At 35.6% G+C, this 21,747-nt stretch overlaps 2 protein-coding genes across 14 annotated transcripts in view; one reads left to right on the forward strand and one right to left on the reverse strand.

Annotated features, from left to right (window-relative positions):
• Positions 1 to 11,776, reverse strand: part of LOC127846575 (TBC1 domain family member 20-like) — a 69,117-nt gene extending 57,341 nt beyond the window's left edge. For 10 of the 11 annotated variants that reach the window (XM_052377994.1, XM_052377997.1, XM_052377996.1 and 7 more), the window contains exons 1-8: positions 11,344 to 11,637; positions 8,244 to 8,423; positions 7,310 to 7,390; positions 4,804 to 4,898; positions 2,851 to 2,942; positions 2,295 to 2,396; positions 1,779 to 1,920; positions 168 to 358 (exon numbers count right to left, since the gene is read on the reverse strand). In XM_052377994.1, the coding sequence (XP_052233954.1) occupies positions 168 to 358; positions 1,779 to 1,920; positions 2,295 to 2,396; positions 2,851 to 2,942; positions 4,804 to 4,898; positions 7,310 to 7,390; positions 8,244 to 8,423; positions 11,344 to 11,431 (971 nt within the window). In that variant the 5' untranslated portion in view covers positions 11,432 to 11,637. Of the gene's footprint in view, positions 1 to 167; positions 359 to 1,778; positions 1,921 to 2,294; positions 2,397 to 2,850; positions 2,943 to 4,803; positions 4,899 to 7,309; positions 7,391 to 8,243; positions 8,424 to 11,343 lie in introns of all 11 variants that reach the window. The other variant, XM_052377986.1, reaches the window with a different exon arrangement.
• The window catches only part of LOC127846566 (diacylglycerol O-acyltransferase 1-like), a 63,606-nt gene continuing 53,504 nt past the window's right edge, over positions 11,646 to 21,747 (forward strand). The window contains exons 1-3 of one of the 3 annotated variants that reach the window (XM_052377956.1): positions 11,674 to 11,788; positions 11,879 to 12,774; positions 14,241 to 14,328. In XM_052377956.1, the coding sequence (XP_052233916.1) occupies positions 12,374 to 12,774; positions 14,241 to 14,328 (489 nt within the window). In that variant the 5' untranslated portion in view covers positions 11,674 to 11,788; positions 11,879 to 12,373. Of the gene's footprint in view, positions 11,789 to 11,878; positions 12,775 to 14,240; positions 14,329 to 21,747 lie in introns of all 3 variants that reach the window. The other 2 variants (XR_008033550.1, XM_052377957.1) reach the window with 2 other exon arrangements.

Here is a 21,747-nt window from a genome sequence, read left to right on the forward strand (position 1 = left end):
TCAGTCAACCAAAATATGCTTGGTTCCATCTTTTGTCCGATAGAATAAATAATACAATGCTGACCTGACTGAATATCTTTAAAATGATATACTTGGCTCCATCTTTTGTCCAATAAAACAAATAAAATATTGACTGAACATCTATATATCGGTCCAAGTGTACTCACTGTTGATTCCTTTTTGTGATCAATATCACGTCACAAGCAAGATTGTCCGGTGGAAACTTGGTGTACAGTTCACTGGCCTGAACCAACAGCTCTTCATACGGGAGATTGTCTGGGATCTTAGATAACAGGGAGTGAAGCATGCACATCTCGCAATCTGTGGTAAGGATTTCTGGTTCTCTGTACATCACGATCTGAAAATTTTGCCATTAAATTAGGGATGGCAAAATTATTCGAATATTCGGATATTCGATTGAATGGTCAGCATTCGAATTATAAAAATGATATTCGCATATTCGCATTTTTATCCAAACGTTATTTCACCAATATTTAATGACCTGCGAACCGCTTACTAAAAAGCAACCGAAATCACCTGGGAGTAACATGTTTGACGTGACGTTCTTCGTGTCAAACTGATAACGCGGCCCGTATCAGTGTTGATTGCGCAATGCAATATACACGCTCTAAGAAAGGCCCCGACTGTTGTTTGCCAATGGGGTGCCAATTAACGGTTTTAATTGACTGGCGAATAATAATTTAGTTTTGTGATCACAGTATGTACAGCCATTAAAATGTGTGAATTACTCAAATCGCGCAATGCAATATACTTACTATAAGAAATGGCCCGAATTGTTGTTTGTCAGATAGGTACCAATTAAGGGCTTCAATTTACTTCCGAATAATAATTTAGTTTTTGTGATCACAGTTTGAACAGACATTTAAATATGTGAATTACTCAAAAGTAACAGATGATATAAACTAAACAATCATCAAGGAATCATAATTCAAATCTGAAAATGCCACCAGCCCCTTCTGCAGTATGGAATACTTTACACGGTCTGTGGATAAGAAGACCGCAACATGTAATGTGTGTAAACATAGTTTTACATATGCGCGGTCTGCTACAAATCTGTGGAATCATTAAAAAATAAAATTCTATGACACGATGTTTTTCATTCTATTTGTGCCTGATCACAGTATCGGTCATAGTATTAGTCGACAGCAATACAATTTTTCGATAGTAACGTTAATAAACAGCTCGTATTTAGCAAACGGATATAACTTACAAACCAATGGAAATTAATACATAACAAGGTAAAATCAATCCAGCCGTTTTATGCGAATATTCGAATATTGGATTGAATGAATTTGCGAACATTCGAATACCGATATTGGTATTCGATGCCATCCCTACATTAAATAAATCCTTTTTTCAGGCCATATTTCCCATAAAGACATTTAAGAATGTGTGCAAACGTAACGCCATGGTGTGTAGTAACTAAATTAATGTTATATATTTATTCAAATTAGAAGGTTTTAATTCTGTACATTTTAAAATATATCTGCATAAACAGTCATTGGTATTCAACAATGATTTTCAACACGCAAAGGGTAATCACAAATAAGATAAACAAATTAAGTTCACTCTTTCATTATTAGCAATTTTTTGGGGCATTTGCCCCACACGCATTGTTTAAATGGCAAAGCCTACATTGAAATACTGACTGAATTATTCTTGAAAACAGTAAAAAAACTAACGAAACAAACAAACTCGTTACTGGTTTGGAGAAAATTAAAAAGCATTTCTGTTACTAGATTCTTTTCAAGACTTACTGCAGCTGCGAGGTATATAGGCATAAGTGGATGACATGCAATGAAGAAGTCATAACAGCGCACAATGTCTCGTAGGTGGGGTAGCACATGGCCGTACCATGTGATCAGCCAACTCAGACTGAATATGGTCCCAACTTCTGACCTAACAATGGTAAAGAATGTAGTATTGACCATATACGTACAGAAAAAATAGAAAAGACAAATATTGAAAATAGCTGATGATTGAATACTTCCATCTTCCATCATTCAATATTTTACCAGCTTTTTTTATCAAAAGCCAGAGATGTAAGGGCAACACTTATATTTTGGGTTGTATAGGAAGGTTTTACCCTTTTCATAGATTAGACAATTGTCCAATTTTTGCCTCAGACTCAAAAATAAAAGAATAATGTATACAAATGATTGAAATAACAGCATGGACATACAAATATCTTACTAATGAGTAATCAGAGCTTGATATTGGTCATCCAACTTCAAGCAACAAACAAAGTGTGAAAAGAAGAGTTGTGTAATTACTTCTCCATGTGGTCTCTCAAGTCAGGGTTGACCCGCCCTATCAAAGGGTACATGTAGTTGAGAATGTGCTTGGTCCGGTCCATGTCAGCATCCATGAAGTCTCTGAAGTGGTGGTGTACAACATTAACCCTTCCCCAATCAGAAGCGAAGTGAAAATGGCTACGTGCAAACAGCATAAAACCAGAACATCCTGCGAGTAACTCGTAGTCTGTTCAGGTTCATGCTGTTTGCTGCTCATCAGAATCTAAAGGTTGGAAATGAAGCCTTTAAAACTTGTATATAGTAAGAAAGGACTTTAATTAAATTTAACTTTCTAAGGGACTACAAATGTGTCAAAATAGGTTTCTGAGTGGACAAAGGGTTAAGGCATGATTTTGCCACACAGATAATTTTGCATTTCAGATAATAGTTTCTGAATAGTTAGATGTAAACAATTATCTAAAACCTTAAAAAGATTTATTTAACAATGAACTTCACATTTTTTGTCTGGGAAGGGATGAGTTGCCAGAAACAAATAGTTTTTTCAAATTAGAAGTACTAACATAAGTACTGATACCTTAGATGGTTCATTGAGAGTTTTTCAACCAAGGCAAATGCTACGTCTTCACCAACAACCAGAAGGAATGTCACACAAATATCATGGTAGCCCTGAAAATAGAAGAAGCATAAAATACATGTACATGAATTTCAAGACATCTCACACGATTCACCCAAACGCTAGCTTTTCAAATTGATCAAACAAAGTAAAAAACAATTTGTCAATTTACATTGGCCTTGAATAAAAAGAAAATCAAATTAAAGAAGAAATCACAACCCAGGTTAAAAAAGTTATCAATACAAGACTTGAGAAACATAAAGAACAAGGGCTGTTTGTAAAACATGCATGCCCCCCATATGGGCTGTCCGTTGTACTGGCAGCCATTGTGTGAATACTACTTTTGTCACTGTGACCTTCACCTTTGACATAGTGACCTGAAAATCAATAGGGATCATCTGCAAGTCACGATCAATGTACCTATGAAGTGTCATGATCCTTGGCAAAAGCGTTCTTGAATTATCATCCAAAAATCATTTTACTATTTCGGGTCACCATGACCTTGACCTTTGACCTTGTGACCTCAAAATCAAAAGGGGATATCTGCCAGTCATGATCAATCTACCTATGAAGTTTCATGATCCTAGGCATATGCGTTCTTGAGTTATCATCAGAAAATCATTTTACTATTTCGGGTCACCGTGACCTTGACCTTTGACCTAGTGACCTGAAAATCAATAAGGGTCATCTGCGAGTCATGATCAATCTACCTATAAAGTTTCATGATCCTAGGCATATGCGTTCTTGAATTATCATCCAAAAATCATTTTACTATTTCGGGTCACCGTGACCTTGACCTTTGACCTAGTGACCTCAAAATCGATAGGGGTCATCTGCGAGTCATGATCAATCTACCCATGAAGTTTCATGATCCTAGGCGTATGCGTTCTTGAGTTATCATCCGGAAACCATTTTACTATTTAGGGTCACCGTGACCTTGACCTTTGACCTAGTGACCTCAAAATCAATAGGGGTCATCTGCGAGTCATGATCAATCTACCCATGAAGTTTCATGATCCTAGGCGTATGCGTTCTTGAGTTATCATCCGGAAACCATTTTACTATTTCGGGTCACCGTGACCTTGACCTTTGACCTAGTAACTTCAAAATCAATAGGGGTCATCTGCAAGTCATAATCAATGTACCTATGATGTTTCATGATCCTAGGCCCAAGCGTTCTTGAGTTATCGTCTGACAACCACCTGGTGGACGGACGGACCGACCGACCGAGCGACCGACATGAGCAAAGCAATATACCCCCTCTTCTTCGAAGGGGGGCATAAAAATACATATGCCACCCCCCAGTTTTTCCTGAAAGTGCATTTGATTAGCTACAAACCAGGTCTGCAAGATGAATAAGATGATTAAGAGGATGGATGCTATTAAAAACCCCAAAACAATGTATGTCACTGCAATGTTATATTTAAGAAAATTAACATATGGCATAGACAGGTGAAATAATACAGACGATTTACAATAGTACTTAAGCCAGTCTTCACTTGAAAGGAGTAACGACTAATTCATCTGATTTGTAACAGGATGATATCGTACCAAACAAGCCAACATTATAAAAGTTGATCAAGCGTATTGGACTCCGTACATAAACTGATCACAAGAGTCAACAAGAGAACTCTGGCAGCCCAAAAAACACACTTCTCATAACAGCGTGAAATCAAGCAAACAATTCCCCATTAATTTCAAGCTAGTGTTTACCGGGAAGCGGACAACGTCAATGAGCGAGGCCTGGTATTGTAATGCGCATGGGGGGATTAGAGGGTTAGGGTAAGGGTTAGGGGTCGGGTAAGGGTTAGCCTTAACCCTAACCTTAACCCGACCCCTAACCAAACCATAACCCAGAGTTATCTACCCTATACCAAGCCTTGCTTGTTATCGTTGTCCACTTCCAGTGTTTACCTGGTAGTAGTGTAGCTCATCATGTCGAACCAGCACCCTCATGATAAGATCCACCAGCTGATCCTGCAGCCCAAGTCTCACATCCTGATCCATGCCTGTGGAAATACAACCAGTTGAGCCACGCTCTGGGAATACGGGGCTTAATGCACGTCAGTAGTGTCAACCCAGATAAGCATGTGCACTCTGCACACTCTAATCAGGGTTTCACTTCATGCTTTTAAAGAGTTTTGTAATTAAAAGAAGTCTCTTCTTAGGGAAAATCCAGTTAAGGCAGAAAGTGTCGTCCCTGATTAGCCTGTACACTTTATGCACATGCATGAAGCCCTGTTTTCTAGCAGCGGGGCTCAATAAGTCGTCTTGCATACGGGTAGATACTTATGATACACTATACAAGGATTTGATTATCGAACCACCTCAATTTTTTTTTGATTTCCACAATTTCAACAACCTTTTTGTCCCATCACCACGGTCAGTTAATAGCCACTCATTTTTAGCTGGGTTAGCTGGTTCACTTGAACTTAGTACAAATGTGTCACGTTTGGAGAAAACCGGGCGTAATGCATGTGCGTTAAGTGTCGTACCAGATTAGCCTGTGCAGTCCGCACAGGCTAATCAGGGGCGACACTTTCCGCCTTAATTGGCTTTTTGCTAAGAAGAGACTTCTTCTTAGAGACTGCACAGGCTAATCTGGGACGACACTTTACGCACAGGCATTATGCCCAGTTTTATCAGAACACGACTCAAATACTTTTTTGAGTAACTGGCTGCTGCCCTACTTGGATCAGAGGGAGCTGGAGAATGATCATAGAATTTATTAAAAGACCAATCTTCACACGTGTTATGTAGGCAGTTTAGGAATGGAACCGGCTATCTGTTTTTGTAAGAAAACATTTTCAATGCGTATTCTAAAGTTGTTTGGAGTTCAATAAATACTGATTTGGGAACCTAATGTCAAATATATCAAACAAATATATGGCACTAAAATGAGATCTATATTTTGGTAAGTTGGAGTAAGGGTATTAGAGTATTATACTTTAAATTGGATAGGTCAACACAAATAGTTTTGTCCTTTATATATACAGTCAAAACTGAGAGAAGCAGTCAGTCAAGGGAAATGGTCAAAGTGACCGTTGTCGACGACAGACCGCTATTCTACGATAACCACTTTTAAGATGGTTGGTCAGTTGGCAGTATTGCCACGTCATTACCCCACCCAGTTGTAAGCACGCAGTGTAAAACAAAGGCTCATTGCCGATAACTAGGCCTAGGAATAATAACATAAATATTTTCTATTAAATAATACAGAAAGATGTCTTATAAATTTATTTAACTTCATTACTATTTTTAAACTTAATCTATGACTTCATCAACAATACAATTGTTGTTTACTCATGCATCTCATTCATTCAGAAAATCCGAGAGTTCGTAATACATTTATTGGGGTATATTTTTAAGTAAAGATTGTCACGTGTCATTGACATAACGTCCAAACATATATAAAAGCGGATTCGCTATCATAAACTGACAGTACAGTATAACTGTATCGTTCTAAGTCAAAGAAAAAAGACTTGTTAATCTTGTTAAAAAAATATTTAGTTTGTTAAAAAAGTTGCAATTTCAATGTATATTTTTTTATGAACAGACGATCACTAATCCTTTTTATTACCTTCTTATAACTACACTCGCCAGCTTAGTGTTGTTTTTAACACCTTATCATCGATAAAGATCTATTGACTTTGTCACGCGCTCATGCTTAGTCGTTATGAATGCAGCTGATAATTGCTTCTAAAACACAATCTAATTGTTACGTGCACCTGTTTCGTTTGTGTTCTTAACTCAAAACGACTGACGCGTGACCGTTGTTTTCAGTTTAAACATGATGTTTGAAGTGAAATTTACTAGCAGTTGGTCGTTATGAACAAGTGACCGTTATTCTCAAGTGTAATAAAGAGTGATTTCATCGGTGGAGTCCAGACTGACCGTTGTCTGAAATTGACCATTATTCTCAAGTGACCATTAGATCAGTTTTTACTGTATAAAACATTGACACAAATAATGTTAGAACAAGAGATGTTTACAAACAAGATGGCAAAGATGGCCCTAAATTGCTCATCTGTGTGTAATACACATTGCCAGTTTCCAACCCAGGGGTTAAAAAAAATGTGAAGGACCACAATCTTATGTCAAATACAAAATAGGAAACTTGTTGTGAATATTTATAAAGCTATTGCTATTTAGGTCAATATTGAACATTTCAATTTAGCTAATGTTCATGGTTTGTTAAAACTGAAGCTTAAGACTGCTAAATGATGTTACATGGCAAATATTACCACTTTTGGCCTTGTTTCTTTTGATCATAAGATTTTAAAAGTCATCAGTTTCATAAAACTTGAATGATATCTATTGGACCTAGAGAGATAAAGAAAAACAAGGTAACTCAGTCTAACTCATGGTGGATTCAAACTATTGGACAGAGTAAGCAGAAACTTAAAGAAAAGTCACAAACCTGGGGGGAATCTTTTAAGAGATCTGTTGACATCCATTACCACCTGGTTGTAGTCCCGATGGCCGTGCAATACTTCATCAGCTAAAACAAGCACAAGCTCTTACCAGATTTTTAACTTTTGTTTCACTTCGGAATTACCAGTATAATATTTTCTCAAAAAGCAATACCTCATTATCTGTAAAAATTTACATGCATTAAAGAATGAAGACACAATTTTCTGACCTTTCCATTATCCCTGGGTGGAAACATGCACTAGATGTGTTGCATTTATGAGCAATTGTAAGTAAAACACCTTAAAAACGTTACCCAAAATAAGTTAATGTATACTTTTGTTCTCTTTCTTCACTTGTTAAGTTAAAGGGATCCTTTCACGTTTTGGGAAATGGAAAAAATTGTAAAAAGTTCTTTCAGATTCGCAAATTTTCATTTTAGTTATGATATTTGTGAGGAAACAGTAATACTGAACATTTACCATGGTCTAATACAGCCATTATATGCATCTTTTGACAATTTAAAAACCTGAAAATTATAAAGCATTGCAACACGAAACAAATGAATAATTTGGAGAGTTCTGTTGTTGTCGTTTAATTTTGTGAAACTACGAAGATTGCTTATGTAAAGTATAAAATACGTCACTCATCTATACTTGGCAGGATGGCCGAGCGGTCTAATTGGTTTTTACTCCAGGACTCCGGGGGTCACTGGTTCGAGCCCTGCTGCGGGCTACTTTTTTTCCTTTTTTTAAATTTGATTCTTGATTTTTTACTGGAGCTTTTTAGATCCAATGTTTACATTTATCAATAAAGCATTTAATGACAAACTTCAAAACATGCCAAAATCTGTGAAAAGGCCCCTTCAAGTCTAATGCCTTAATGAAACGGCTGTGGCCTTGATCAGTTCAGTTTACTGTGTGTAGTTCGTTTTTTTTACCAACCTGGTTTTTCTGGAATGTTATCTACGTCTATGCCAAGAAGTTTTGGCCACGCCTTGCGTCGTAATTCATCTGTTACAAAACCCCCTGGACTTATTGCTAGGTCTCTCAGTCTGTCTAAATCAATGAAGTCTTCACATAATACTAACTCTATTTCATGTTTCTTGTCTCTGTACTGTTCACCTGAAAAAGATTTATATTGATCAATATTGTTGTTGTTTTCAAAAATCAGTATGTTTATGTTACACATGTCATCACTTCACATAAAGGATGTTAATTTTGCAAGTACAATTAAATTGTTGCTTGTTATTGTATGATATTTGGCTTTTTTCTGCAGATTCAACCAACATCTATGACACAGAAAATACATTATTCCACAGGGAAAGCCCATTACATGTCATATTGGATTGTTAAAAAGAGCATAATACTAAATAGTGTGTTTGAGTGAATTCAAAGTGTAATAGCTCATTGATATATCATGTGATGGTGACACAATTCTTCAATCATAAAAGGAATCCAGGCTTAATTCTTACATTTTAAACTTGATTTTGGTTTCAAGCCAATTACACTGGGAATAATTTCTCCTTTTTCAGCCATTAACCCTTTTAGCGCTGAAACCGAATTTTAAAGGCTTTTGCAAACAGTTTGGATCCTGATCAGACGCCACAAAATGTGGTGTCTGATCAGGACCCAAACTGTTTGCTATTCTGATAGCGGTCTTTGAAAAAAAAGTGAAGAAAATGATGATTTTAGAAATACAGCAGACGACATTTTAGCAGACGACAAATTTCCCAGTCTGGTTAAGCCTTGTACTCCATGTGATTGTCATGTAAGAAATGTTCAAACTACAATTATTCAAAGATCTCAGCAACATGTCATAGGGCGTACTTGTACTCATACTTTTAAGAAAAAGATGACATAAAATTCTGGATTAGATTCCCAGACATAATAGATTCCACTTATATTTGCATAATTTTCCCTGACAAAGAAGTCTACTACTTCACAAATAAACACACCCCAGTTTGCACTAGCCTGTTAATTATTTATTACTATTAAAACTGCAGCAATTGAGAATGCGTATGCAAATGAGCCTTTATGTCATTATGTAGATAATTGAAACGGTGTTAGCTAAGCAATTTGAAACACTTTTCAGAAGACACCCATTATGGTATTTGTGTGTTTCAACACCTGAGTAGTTAAATAATTTGCTTGAGATTGAAAAGACAGTATAATTTGTTTATTAAGACAACAACAGCAAGACTACTCATTCTAGAATACAGAATGCAAAAGTTAAATTAATTTTGCCAAATTGTATATGCTGAACTGATGGACAAACTTGTGACACAAAATTTTAATTTTAATGTTGAACAGCTAGTGTTAAATTATAAAAGATAAAATATATGCAGGTAGAGCACAAACTTGGGCTGAGCAACAGTCCAATAGTTGGTAACAAAAGATAATTAAAGTATTCACAATTGACCTGGCAAAAAGAGAAAATTATCTAATAGTTAATTAGTAACTAATTTTTATTTCTTTTGTTCTGATTTATAAATGATGTTTTTTTTAATTCAATGTATTTAACAACAGTCAAATGTAGTTATTTCGTTCCAATAGTTAGCAATGGAAAGGTTGTTTACCTGGATACCTGGATCGTAGGGCCATTATTTTAGCGTTTAAGCTATCTTGGCCTGTTTTATGAAGGTCTTCTTGTAGGTTTCTCACAATTGATATTTAACTAATTAATTTCATTGTGCGCATAACATGATGGTACAAATTTTGTAACGTTCCAATTTTCCTTGTTCAGTCGGGTTTTGAAAAGGTTCACATTATTTGAAGAAATAGTTTCTTTACTCAAACTGTTCCAAAATGAAATAGCTTTAATTGAGAATGAATTTAAAAAGATTATATTGAAGACAAACAGTTTTGTTGTTGATATTTTAACAATTTAAGTGGGGAAGGCCCATGTATTATTCATAAATTATGTTAGAGATAATGGGATGCTTACTTTTCCTATGAAGATAGTCCTGGAGATTAATGTTCTGAAATTATTCTTCTTCTTCTTCCGGATTAAGTGCTGGGCTCCTCTGGAGTATCGTCGCACAATTGTTAATATGTACATAAGTGTAGGGTACATCGGTGCAGTTAAAATCAGGTTAAAAACAACTTGCTCCAGAGTTACTCATGCAGCGCACCCATCCTTTTCTGGAAGACCTCAAAGGACGGGGCTGACATAACTTCTTCAGGTAAGCTGTTCCAAAGTCGGATTCCAGAGGGGAAAAAGGAGAACTTGTAGGAATTTGCGCTTGTAAATTGTTGTAAGTATCTGTTGGTGTAGCCCCTGGTGTGTACTCCAGTAGGGATCAGTATGTGCTGGGCTTGGATATCTACCAGGTTGTTGATGACTCTGTACATCATGACTGCTTTGGTATGTTAGCGGCGGGATGCTAAGGTGTCCCAGCTCAGTTGGTTTATCATAGCAGTGACGCTGCTGGTGATGCGATAGTCACCTGTGCAGAACCTGGCTGCTCTCCGTTGGCAGTTCTCGAGCTTGCTGATGTTGGCCTTTGTGTGTGGGTCCCATACTGACGACGCATACTCGAGCTGGGGTCTGACCAGTGTCTTATAGCATGTTGCCTTGATGTTACGTGGGCAGTGAGATTCCGGCGGAGAAAGGCTGTTGTTGAGTTCGCCTTCTTTGCTGTTGTGTGGATGTGGCTGTTCCAGGAGAGTGTGTTGTCTATCGTAACAACCAGGTACTTTGCCTCCTTAGTCTGCTTCAGTGTTTGGCCATGGATGGAGTTAGGCTTGTCTATCACTTTCCGCTTTTGATCCATCCCAGAGTTTTGCCCCTGATCCCGTAGTGGTGGAGCTTGGCTGATAGACATCGATATGGGACCTTGTCAAAAGCCTTGGAGAAGTCAAGCAGTATCGCTTCTATTTGTTGTTTCTTGTGAAAACTATGTTAGTACCAGGCTTAACAGTTATCAAAGGATTAAATGCCAATACCATAGCATGGGGCTATTAAAAATAAATGACATTTATATAAGGAAAGATATAAATTAAGTACAAACTCAGTTTCAAAATGAAGTAAACGCAAAATCACCTGCACCAAGCACTGGATCAACATTTCTGAGTTGATCTTCGACAGCTTGACTCTTCACGTCGCCTTTTAGTCCGTTTTTAAGTCTCATGGTAATTTTGACAACTGGAAGAAAAAATCTACTGCATCACCGGTTAGAAGTCTCTTATATCGCTTTTCTTAACAAGAATTTAATCATCGATACAAAAAGTACAATTATTATCTTATAGTTTTCAATATATATTAGATACATATACAAAATTAGGTTATGTTCATACGTTTAAACAAAAATATAAATTTTGATTTATTACGGATATTGAGTTAAGCGATATTGGATTTATCATCAATCAATCTTCCGGGTACGAAATATGTCCACAAAACCCCGTTTACGTCGTACCCAAAGCGAGAATAAACATGACATAACAAACGAAAAAAAGAAAGAAGTTCAACAACAAGCACATGGGAAAGTGTAAGTGAAACAACTAAGATTTCTTTTAAGATTTAATGTAAACACACGAAAAGGTATGATTGGTGGCAACTGGGGTCATTCTATTTTTAGCGCATTGAAGTTCAAGATCACGGCCAATGCATGCGTGAAACACTATGTAAACATTTAGAGCATAGCTGAAAATAAATTCCAACATGCAGCGATTTCATGAAGTGCAACAGATAAATGTCTGCACAATTTAGATAATTCTATATCCAATAATCTGCCATGTGCAAAGGATTTCGTGGGAGTTAAATTTACAATGACAAACACTTGAGAAGTTGAGTAGGATTGCACTGCACACTATTGGAGATACATGCATTGAACTGAGAACCTGTTCATGTGGGTTGGTTTTGACAGCCTTCCTGAAATGTGTGACCACATAGGTGATACTGATAAGTTGGTGGTCACAGTTAGTGTCTACCTATAAAACTTTTAACATGCGTGAGAGTGATAGTTTAGTCTAGACAGCAGCACTGAAGACATTATGTTGCAGACTTTTGTTAGTATATAATGAAAAAGAATTTACAAAATAAATAATATATATATTATATAAATTTTGTTACTATGGCGCCAAATAATTTGGACAAAATCGACAAGTTGTCGCTTCAAAACCAGTCAAATCCTTTGTGCTGCAATGAGGTTGATACAACTTTAATGTCATTAAAAGAACGGAAAATAAACAAAGATACAGATGAAAGAATCAATGAAGATCCAGGTATTAAAGAAGTGCATGAATCAACTTGCGATGCTAATTTGCAGACAAGAAAAGACGATAATAAGAATTACAAGTCGTGTTTAAATAGCGAAATGAAGGATTTTAAAGTTTACCACAAACAAAAGGAACATGCTCTTAATAACTATGTAAGCATTCGTGCAGCTTTACTTGATATTTCACCAAAGTGGTTGAAATCTTTTTTGAAGGAGCCAGAACATATGATAATAACAAAAGCTAAAAAGGGTGATGAGTAAGTTGATATTTTATAATGCTTTTAAGTAATATCCACAAGGAATATATGAATGTAATGCTTTCTTGTTATTGAATATTGTTTGCAGTAGTGCTAATCATTGGACCATGTTTACAATCTGTTGTTTTTTTTACACGGATTTCAAATGAAGCAAAATCCTGCTTTTTGATGTAAGCATTTTCTGATTTTCTCAATCTTATCTGCATTTTTCTTAAATTCTGCCTTGCATTTCTTTATTGCAAATGGTACAAAGAAATTAACATAAAAAATATATAGAGGATATTTGTTGGATTCGGTGGATTATCGATTTTAATTCACGAGTGATCATAGAAAATATATATTTAATATGATCACGAGTGAATTAAAATCGATAATCCACCGAACCCAACAAATTTTCTTTTTATTTAATGCTTTTTTTTCACAGTTTATATACATTGTTAAAGAGTTTAACTAAAGAATTTCGCTGGGAAAATGATGTCATTTCGTCAAAAAAATGACGTCATTTAACACAAACAGTGAAAATAATCATTAATTTTCACTGATAATTTTCATTGTTTGAAACAGTGAAATTATCAGTTTTAATTCACTGATATTTCTCTATAAACCACCGGAAAGCATACAATAAATTAACATAACAGGTCATGGTGTTTGTTTAATTACCTTGGCTTGAGCAAATGAGCATAAACATATATGAAGCAACACTTGCAGATCATTTTACAAATATGCAGGAACAAAGGATGTCTGATCTTCTGTAATTTTATCCCTAAACATTTTTTGAATTAAAATTTCAAGCAAAATATTGTTTATGAACGAACCTTTACTGATTAATGTTTTTGCCCAACCGCGTTCATGCCTTGCGTACTCAAAGTAGATTTCTGCTGGACAGCAGAAAATAATTTGCAATTAAATAAAATTCTTTTGTTGTGTATTTTGCGGTACTACTTCTTTTGAACTTTAATCATAGTTTTGTAATCAGCAGCAAGTTTTATGTTTAAAAAGTCATGAGATTATTTATACTCTTTTGAACTTGATTGTTTTTATTTGAATACCAAATTATTGATAAAATCAGTTGGAATTTAAAAACTTTGGCTTTCATGAAATATACTGCTGAACAATAGGGTAGGTCTTAATTTGGAAATAAAATTAACTATTTTGGTTTCCTCCTTTCGCCTTTTTATGTAAGTAAAATCAAATGAATGAACATTAATACATTTTATTATATATGTGTACTTCGATGTTTTTATTGTAATAGGTTTCACAAAAGGTATTAGAACAGGTCATACAATGTTCACAATTTTGCAAAATATAATGTCACCAAAAGAGTGATAGTTCTTACAAAGTACATGTAGTACTCTCAACCCAAGCTTTTACATAATATGATTGCGTTTTCTTAAAAATTTTCAACTTGAAGTTCATCAATGAACACATGCAAAGAATCATAAGATGAATGTTTATTTTTATTGCAGAATTCACAGACAGGCTGATTCCCTGTTGAGCACCGACAGTGGCTTCAACAACTACAGAGGGCTTCTAAACCTCTGCATAATACTTCTTGTAAGTTGTTGTATTGTACCTTGTTCTGAGAAAACTGGGCTTAACGCATGTGCGTAAAGTGTCATCCCAGATTAGTCTGTGCAGTCTTCACAGGCTTATCAGGGATGACACTTTCCGCCTAAAATTGATTTTCGCTAAGGAGGGACTTCCTTGAAACTAAAAATAACATAAAAGCGGAAATGTCGTCCCCGGTTAGAATCTGGGAAGACTGTTTACGCACATGCATTTAGCCCAGTTTTCTCAGAACAAGACACTATTGTACTGTAGTGATCTCAGAAAATCTGAAATAGACTCCGTATTTAAAAAGATACCTGCTTTTTGATGTAAGAAAAGAAACCTTTTATCTTATGATTGACAGTAGAATTAATTTTTTACTGTGAACAATAATGGGCTTTGCATGAACTTGTTTTAAATTGGCTGCATATGAACACATAGGACAGATTTCTGCCCAAATAGACTATAGGGTAACATGGCAATCAACACACAAAAAATATTGACAGGGTGAAATATTTAACCATGATAATGGCATAATCAAATAAATTATGTCTTGGTTTAACACCTGCAACTAGGGTGTAAAAGCAATTTCCATTGGAATTTTGCCAAAATATTAAGAATTTTACGTGTTTATGTTCAAGAAAAATATAGAGAAACAGGAAGTGGAATAGTACTGCACAATGGTACTGCATCCTGTTGTTTTCCTTTGGTGCTTTCACTAAATAGGAAACATGGTAAAATAAGGTTCAAAGCCAGCTTATTTGTGATACACAAATAAAATAGAGATGTCTGTAGTTAATTTGTTTGTAAGCCGGATTTTATTAAAATAATCTTGGCCTATAGTTTAGCGAACACCAGGCTTGAAAGGGGGCATTAACAATTCATGTTAAAATATTGAATAGGAGCCGTGCTCTGTGAAAAGGGGGTTTAAGACATGTGCATAAAGTGGCGTCCCAGATTAGCCTGTGCAGTCTGCACTGGCTAATCAGTGACGACACTTTCCGCCTTAACTGGATTTTTGCTAAGAAAATACTTTCTTTAAACAGAAAATATCATAAAACAGTGCGGACTGCTCGGGCTAATCTAGGATGAAATATCATGCACATGCAGTAAACCCCCTTTTTACAAAGCACGTCTCATATTAATTTTGAATATTTCTAAAGTTCTTTTCCAATATTCATGAATATTTAAGTTAATTTATGACAATGTTCAGTGTTTATTTTAAGGCAATTTCGGGGCCGTAAAAAGAATCCCCTCCAGAAGTTTTAAAAAAAAAAAAAAAAAATTTTTTTTTTCAGAAAGAACTGTCTCATAATCATGATAAATATATCTCAAATTTATTTCATAAACAACTAAAAATGTATATAGCTATAATTTATATTATTTTGAATAATTATAAAGAGTTGAATTAAATTGTTTTTCCCAAATCAGTGGACTTTTCACATTTATTGCATTTTTCTCCCAAAAATGGCAAAGAAAAGGCCTGATGTATTTATATGCAGTATATTGTGTCAATATTTGTTGATAAATCATTCCAATTTGGTCCATTTTATTGATAAAAAATTCTCAAATTTGCCATTTTATCAATTTGAAAGATCCCAATTAAACTCAAAATGGCTAAGAAAACTGAGACAGTGCATGGAGGCTGAACTGTCTGAAACTTAAATGTTGAAAAAATCATTGATATATATTTTAATTTTAAGAAAAAGGACAAAGACATTCAGCTGTGAATATTATATTCATACAAACATGTGTATTAATATAATAAATATCATAACATATAAACAAGTGAATTTTTAATTTTCCCCTTTTCTTTAAAACGACGCATTTTTTCCCCTTTGGACGGGCCCCGCCACCATTCCCCTATAAGTGAAAAAAAAACACTGATGTTACATGGAGAGTCTTTTGCATTCGTATGGGATGAAACTTGTGTTTAATAACTCGTTAAATATCCTATATTCACCCTGATTTAACCTTGTGTTACATTATTGGTTAAGTATACATTCATCTAGGATGAAGTGGTCAAACTGAGAAAGATAAGTTTGACTAAAGTTCAGTTTTAAATATATTTTAAAATACCGTCTTAAACCTAGTTAACGCTCTCTCACTTATAAAAAGGCCCAAGTACCTGTAATAAAATGCATTTGTGAACAAGATAAAAGCTCCACCTGCGGCTTTGACCCATACACAATTTTGAGCTGCCTGGCTGGTAACTGGTTTTCTGTTTCTTAAATTTACATTTGCATCACTCCAGGGTACGTTAATTAGCATAAAAACGGTATTTGTCCTACTTGTTTGTCTAGTATTTATGATGAACTATCCTTGAACTGTGCTTACTTGAGTAACACCTTTCAACAAACTCGTAGAGAACAGACTGAACAGCTTTGACCCACTGACCAATCAAAGGGAAGAAAAGTGTTGTGCACATCTCTCACATTAAAACGATAAACATTGGTATATACTATAATATATAAATAATAATCAATGATTTTCTTGTGCACAAATTGCAGTGTACAATACGTTTTGAATTTTACATACTAGTATTCTGTTTAAAAAAAAAGAAAACAATATGAATATCATGTGTCTTGTGAAAATGGGTCTTGTGCCATATATGCTGTCCACTTATGAGGCCAAGAAACATTGCATTACTTTATGGTGGACAGAGTAACTCCAGACCAGACTCCGAGGGCTGTTCTGGACATATCTTGACTGCATATGGAATAAGACCCCTTTCCATGACAAGGCTTACATGTATATAATTTTTATGGCAGTGTTAGTAAAATGGGCATGAGTAACACTCTAGATAGAAGTATTAGTATTAAGTGTTCATGTAGAAAAAAAAGATATTGAAAATAGCAATAGAAGTAAAAGCATAAGTGGTAATAATAATAAATGGTAATGACAGTAGTAGTGGATGAATAAGTAGTTGAAGTCATCAGTATTATTTTTATGCTGCAAATTTATCCATGCTTTAGATTTAAGCAAATTATTATATTATTTTAACAAATTACTTGAATTCCAGCAAATATTAATCTCTGGTTCTTGGTGTATGTTGTAGGCATTAAGTCATGTTAAAGCATTCATATTATCAAGCTTAATCTGTTATGGCTTACTTTTGCCTGCGCAACTCTGTTTTATATGCTACATGTTTGAGGCATGGCTTAATATTAATATTAGATAATCCCCTTAAGTTATCTCCTTTCCTCTGTTTGTTATGCCACTGATGGCTTTGTTTGTTATGCTACTGATGGCTTGTTTGTTATGCCACTGATGGCTTGTTTTCACTTGAATTAATCTTGTGATTGTTGCAATAATGTAACTTTCTTTTTGCAGTAACTGTAACCTTGTATATAAGTGGAAATTAAGGGAACATAGTATAAATACAGATATAAAGAGGCTTATAAATTAGGAAGAACCGATAGAATTTAAACTTACCCCCCTTTCACACATAGACGCCGCTTCTACTACGATCAAAACATGGCCGATCATGACAAAGCGCAGGAGAAACGTAGTGGAGTCTTCATAAGCACAGTATGATCACGGTAGAGTCTTCATGATCCGAGAGCTCTACGCTTTCGCCACGCTTATTTTGAACATGCTCAAAACAAACGTAGTGGGATTGTGGCCAAAAATATTCTATGTATATATATATATATATAGGGGCATCGTAGTAGGGTCGAATTGAAGACTATAATTTGCCAAATTACTCGATTTAGACTCCGATTGGCCTCGATCCGCCCCGATCCAAACATTTTCATATCGTGGCTTTATCCGATGATCGTCGTAAAGTCGCAGCTCTGTGAGAACGGATGGTTACTTTGTGACACTTGTCTTAGGGACTGAAATATAAACTCTGTGAAAACAACTGAACTCTCTATTTAACATTTACTGTAATCAAAGTAGTAGTAATAGAAGTAGTACAAAATAAATATCTGTTATTATCGCAGCCAATAGTTGTAGAAGAAGCAGCAATAGACGAAGTAATAGTAGTAGGAGGAGGAGGAGGAGTAGCAGAAGAGGTACCAGCACAAATAGTAATAGTAGTAGCAGCAGTAGCAATAGTAGTCATAGTAGGAGAAGTAGTAGTTGCAGCAGCAGCAGCAGCGACAGCAGCAATAGTAGTGAAACAAGTAGTAGCAGTAGTTATAGTAGAAGTAGAATAGAAGTACTCAAGTAGTTGTTGCAGCTGCATCAGTAGTAAAAGTAGAAGGATCAGTTACAGTAGGTTTAGGAAAGGTTGTTTTTTTATTTTGTTTTAGCCATCTTTTTGTTACAATTTTCTTGTAGTTAATATTTGTGTGGTTCATTCTTTAGGTTTGATTTGTTCTTTGTGTTGCTGTTAGTTGTAAATGTATTATCTCACCTGCTCATGGTAAGGTTTTTAAGCTCACCTGATTGCTCAGGTGAGCTTTTGAGACCGGTCTTTGTCCGTCGTACGTCCGTCCGTCCATTAACATTTGTTCGTAAACACTGTAGAGGCCACATTTATTGTCCGATCTTCATGAAACTTGGTCAGAAGCTTCGTCCTAATAAAATCTTGGTCGAGTTCGAAACTGGGTCGTGCCGGGTCATAAACTAGGTCATTAGGTCAAAAAAAGGAAAAAACTTGTAAACACTGTAGAAGTCACATTCATGCCCAATCTTCATGTAACTTTGTCAAAATGTTTGTCTAAATGATATGTTGGTTGAGTTCAAAAGTGGTTCCGGTCCGTTAAAAAACATGGCCGCCAGTGGGCGGGGCAGTTTTCCTTATTTGGCTTTAGAGAAACCTTGTAAACACTCTGGAAGTCACAATTTTTGCCCAATCATCATGAAAGTTGGTCAAAACATTGGTTTTATTGATTTCTCTGACGAGTTCGAAAATGGTCCAGATTGGTGAAAAAACATGGCTGCGAGTGGGTGGGGCATTTTTCTCTATATGTATATAGTGAAAACATGTCAACACTCTAGAAGTCACATTTTTGGCACAATTTTCATGAAATGTGGTCAGAACTTTTGTTTCCTAGATACGTGAGTTAAGTTTGAAAATGGTTCCGGTCTGTTGAAAAACATGGTTGCCAGGGAAATGTCGCAGTTTTCCTTATATTTATATAGTTAAAAGGCTTGCAAACAATCATGAATTAAGGTCATGTAACATGTGAGACAACTCTTCTAAATATTGCATTTAAGAATACAGTAGTTACTCCCCTTTGATTATTAATGTTTTCATAATAATACAGTGTATTTGTGTTTCATTTATGTGTTAATTGTTATTTGAGGTTGGATGTTTTTATGCCCCCTTTCGAAGAAAAGGGGGCATATAGTGATCGGACTGTCCGTCCGTCTGTCTGTCTGTCTGTCCGTCTTTCGGCCATACTTTGCATTTAGGTTTCCAAAAATGCTCATAACTTCTATGTCCCTTGAGATATAACCTTCATATTTGGTATGCATGTGAATATGGACAAGGCCTTTCCTTACGCACACATTATTTTAGCCCTGTGACCTTGACCTTGAACTTAGGGTCCGCGTTTAGGTTTCAAAATCTGCGTTTAGGTTTCGAAAAAATGCTCATAACTTCTATGTCCCTTGAGATATAACCTTCATATTTGGTATGCATGTGTATATGGACAAGGCCATTCCATACGCACAAATTTTTTTACCCCTGTGCCCTTGACCTTGAACTTAGGGTCCGCGTTTAGGTTTCGAAATCTGCGTTTAGGTTTCGAAAAATGCTCATTACTTCTATGTCCCTTGAGATATAACCTTCATATTTGGTATGCATGTGTATATGGACAAGGCCTTTCCATACGCAAATAATTTTTAACCCCTGTGACCTTGACCTTGAACTTAGGGTCTGTGTTTAGGTTTCAAAATCTGCGTTTGGGTTTCGAAAAATGCTCATAACTTCTATGTCCCTTGAGATATAACCTTCTGAATTATTGCCCTTAGATTGTCCAAATTTTCTTTATATTATACAAAATCCTTGTAAGCAAAGTTTGATGTTTGGGTGATCAACTCAAAATATAGGTCACCATTTCAAATCTTACAAAAACAACAACACTCCCTACGCAAGAGTTTTGGTTCAATAATGATGAAACTTGACCAGGATGTTTGTCTGGTCAATATCTAGGTCATGTTTGACATTAGGTAAAGATTGAATGAACCGACTCCTCTCAGGTGAGTAAACTAGGGCCATCTTGGCCCTCTTGTTATAACCTTTTAGTCTGTTGTTCATTGTGAGTAGTTTGTCATCAACATTTAACTGGTGCACAATCTTCTTGAAGTTTTATTAGAACATTTGTCAAAATGATATTCTGGCATAGTTTGAAACTGGGTCTCATGATGGGGTCAAAAACGAGGTCAATGTAAAGAAAAGCGTTTTGGCCCTATCAGTATAAAAATTGCCCAGAACATGTCTTCTAATGATAACATGGCTGAGTTTGAAAAAGCTGCATGCTGTGCTATGGCAGTTTTCCTTATATTACTGTAGTGATAAAATATACTAGGTGGGAACAGTTAATCTGGGTCTCAGGGGAGCATCTTAATGCCTGTTATCCTAATATGTATGTGATGTTGTTATGAACTGTAATTATTAAGTTGAATCATTTAGAGCCAAATGCCTTTTTTGTGTCTAAAATATTTTTGTTACCTATAATTCAAGAATTTTTCTATTCAAATTGATAAGGTATGAAATAATTATTTTTAAATCTAATCATTTTGAAACATTCTAGAATTTTACAAATCAAGCATCTATATTATTTTTCAAGCATTAAGTTAAATCACCATATGATTTTTAGCTCACCTGAGCACGTTGTGCTCATGGTGAGCTTTTGGGATCGCCTTTTGTCCGTCGCCCGCCCATCGTGTGTCGTCAACATTTTATTTTGTGAACACTCTAGAGTACACATTTCTTATCCGATCTTCATGAAACTTGGTCAGAACATTTGTCCCGATGATATCTCGACTGAGTTCGAAACTGGGTCATGCTGGGTCAAAAACTAGGTCACTAGGTAAAAAAATAGCAAAACCTTGTGAACACTGTAGAAGTCACATTTGATGCCCAATCTTCATGTAAATTTTGCTAAAATGTTTGTCTTAATGATATGTTGGTTGAGTTCAAAAATTGTTTCGGTCTGTTGAAAAACATGGCCACCAGGGGGCGGGGCAGTATTCCTTATATGGCTAGTCACAATTTTTGCCCAATCATCATGCAACTTGGTCAAAACATTGGTTTTATTGATATCTCGGATGAGTTCGAAAATGGTCCAGATCGGTGAAAAATATGGCCGCCAGGGGGCGGGGCAGTTTTCTCTCTATGTATATAGCGATAACATTTGAATACTCTAGAAGTCACATTTTTGGTCTTCATGAGTTTGAAAATGGTTCAGATCGGTAAAAAAACATGGATGCTAGGGGGGGTCTTTTTTCTTATATTTATATAGTAAA

Source organism: Dreissena polymorpha, chromosome 9 (genome assembly GCF_020536995.1).
Source record: "Dreissena polymorpha isolate Duluth1 chromosome 9, UMN_Dpol_1.0, whole genome shotgun sequence".
Taxonomy (NCBI): Eukaryota; Metazoa; Mollusca; class Bivalvia; order Myida; family Dreissenidae; genus Dreissena; species Dreissena polymorpha.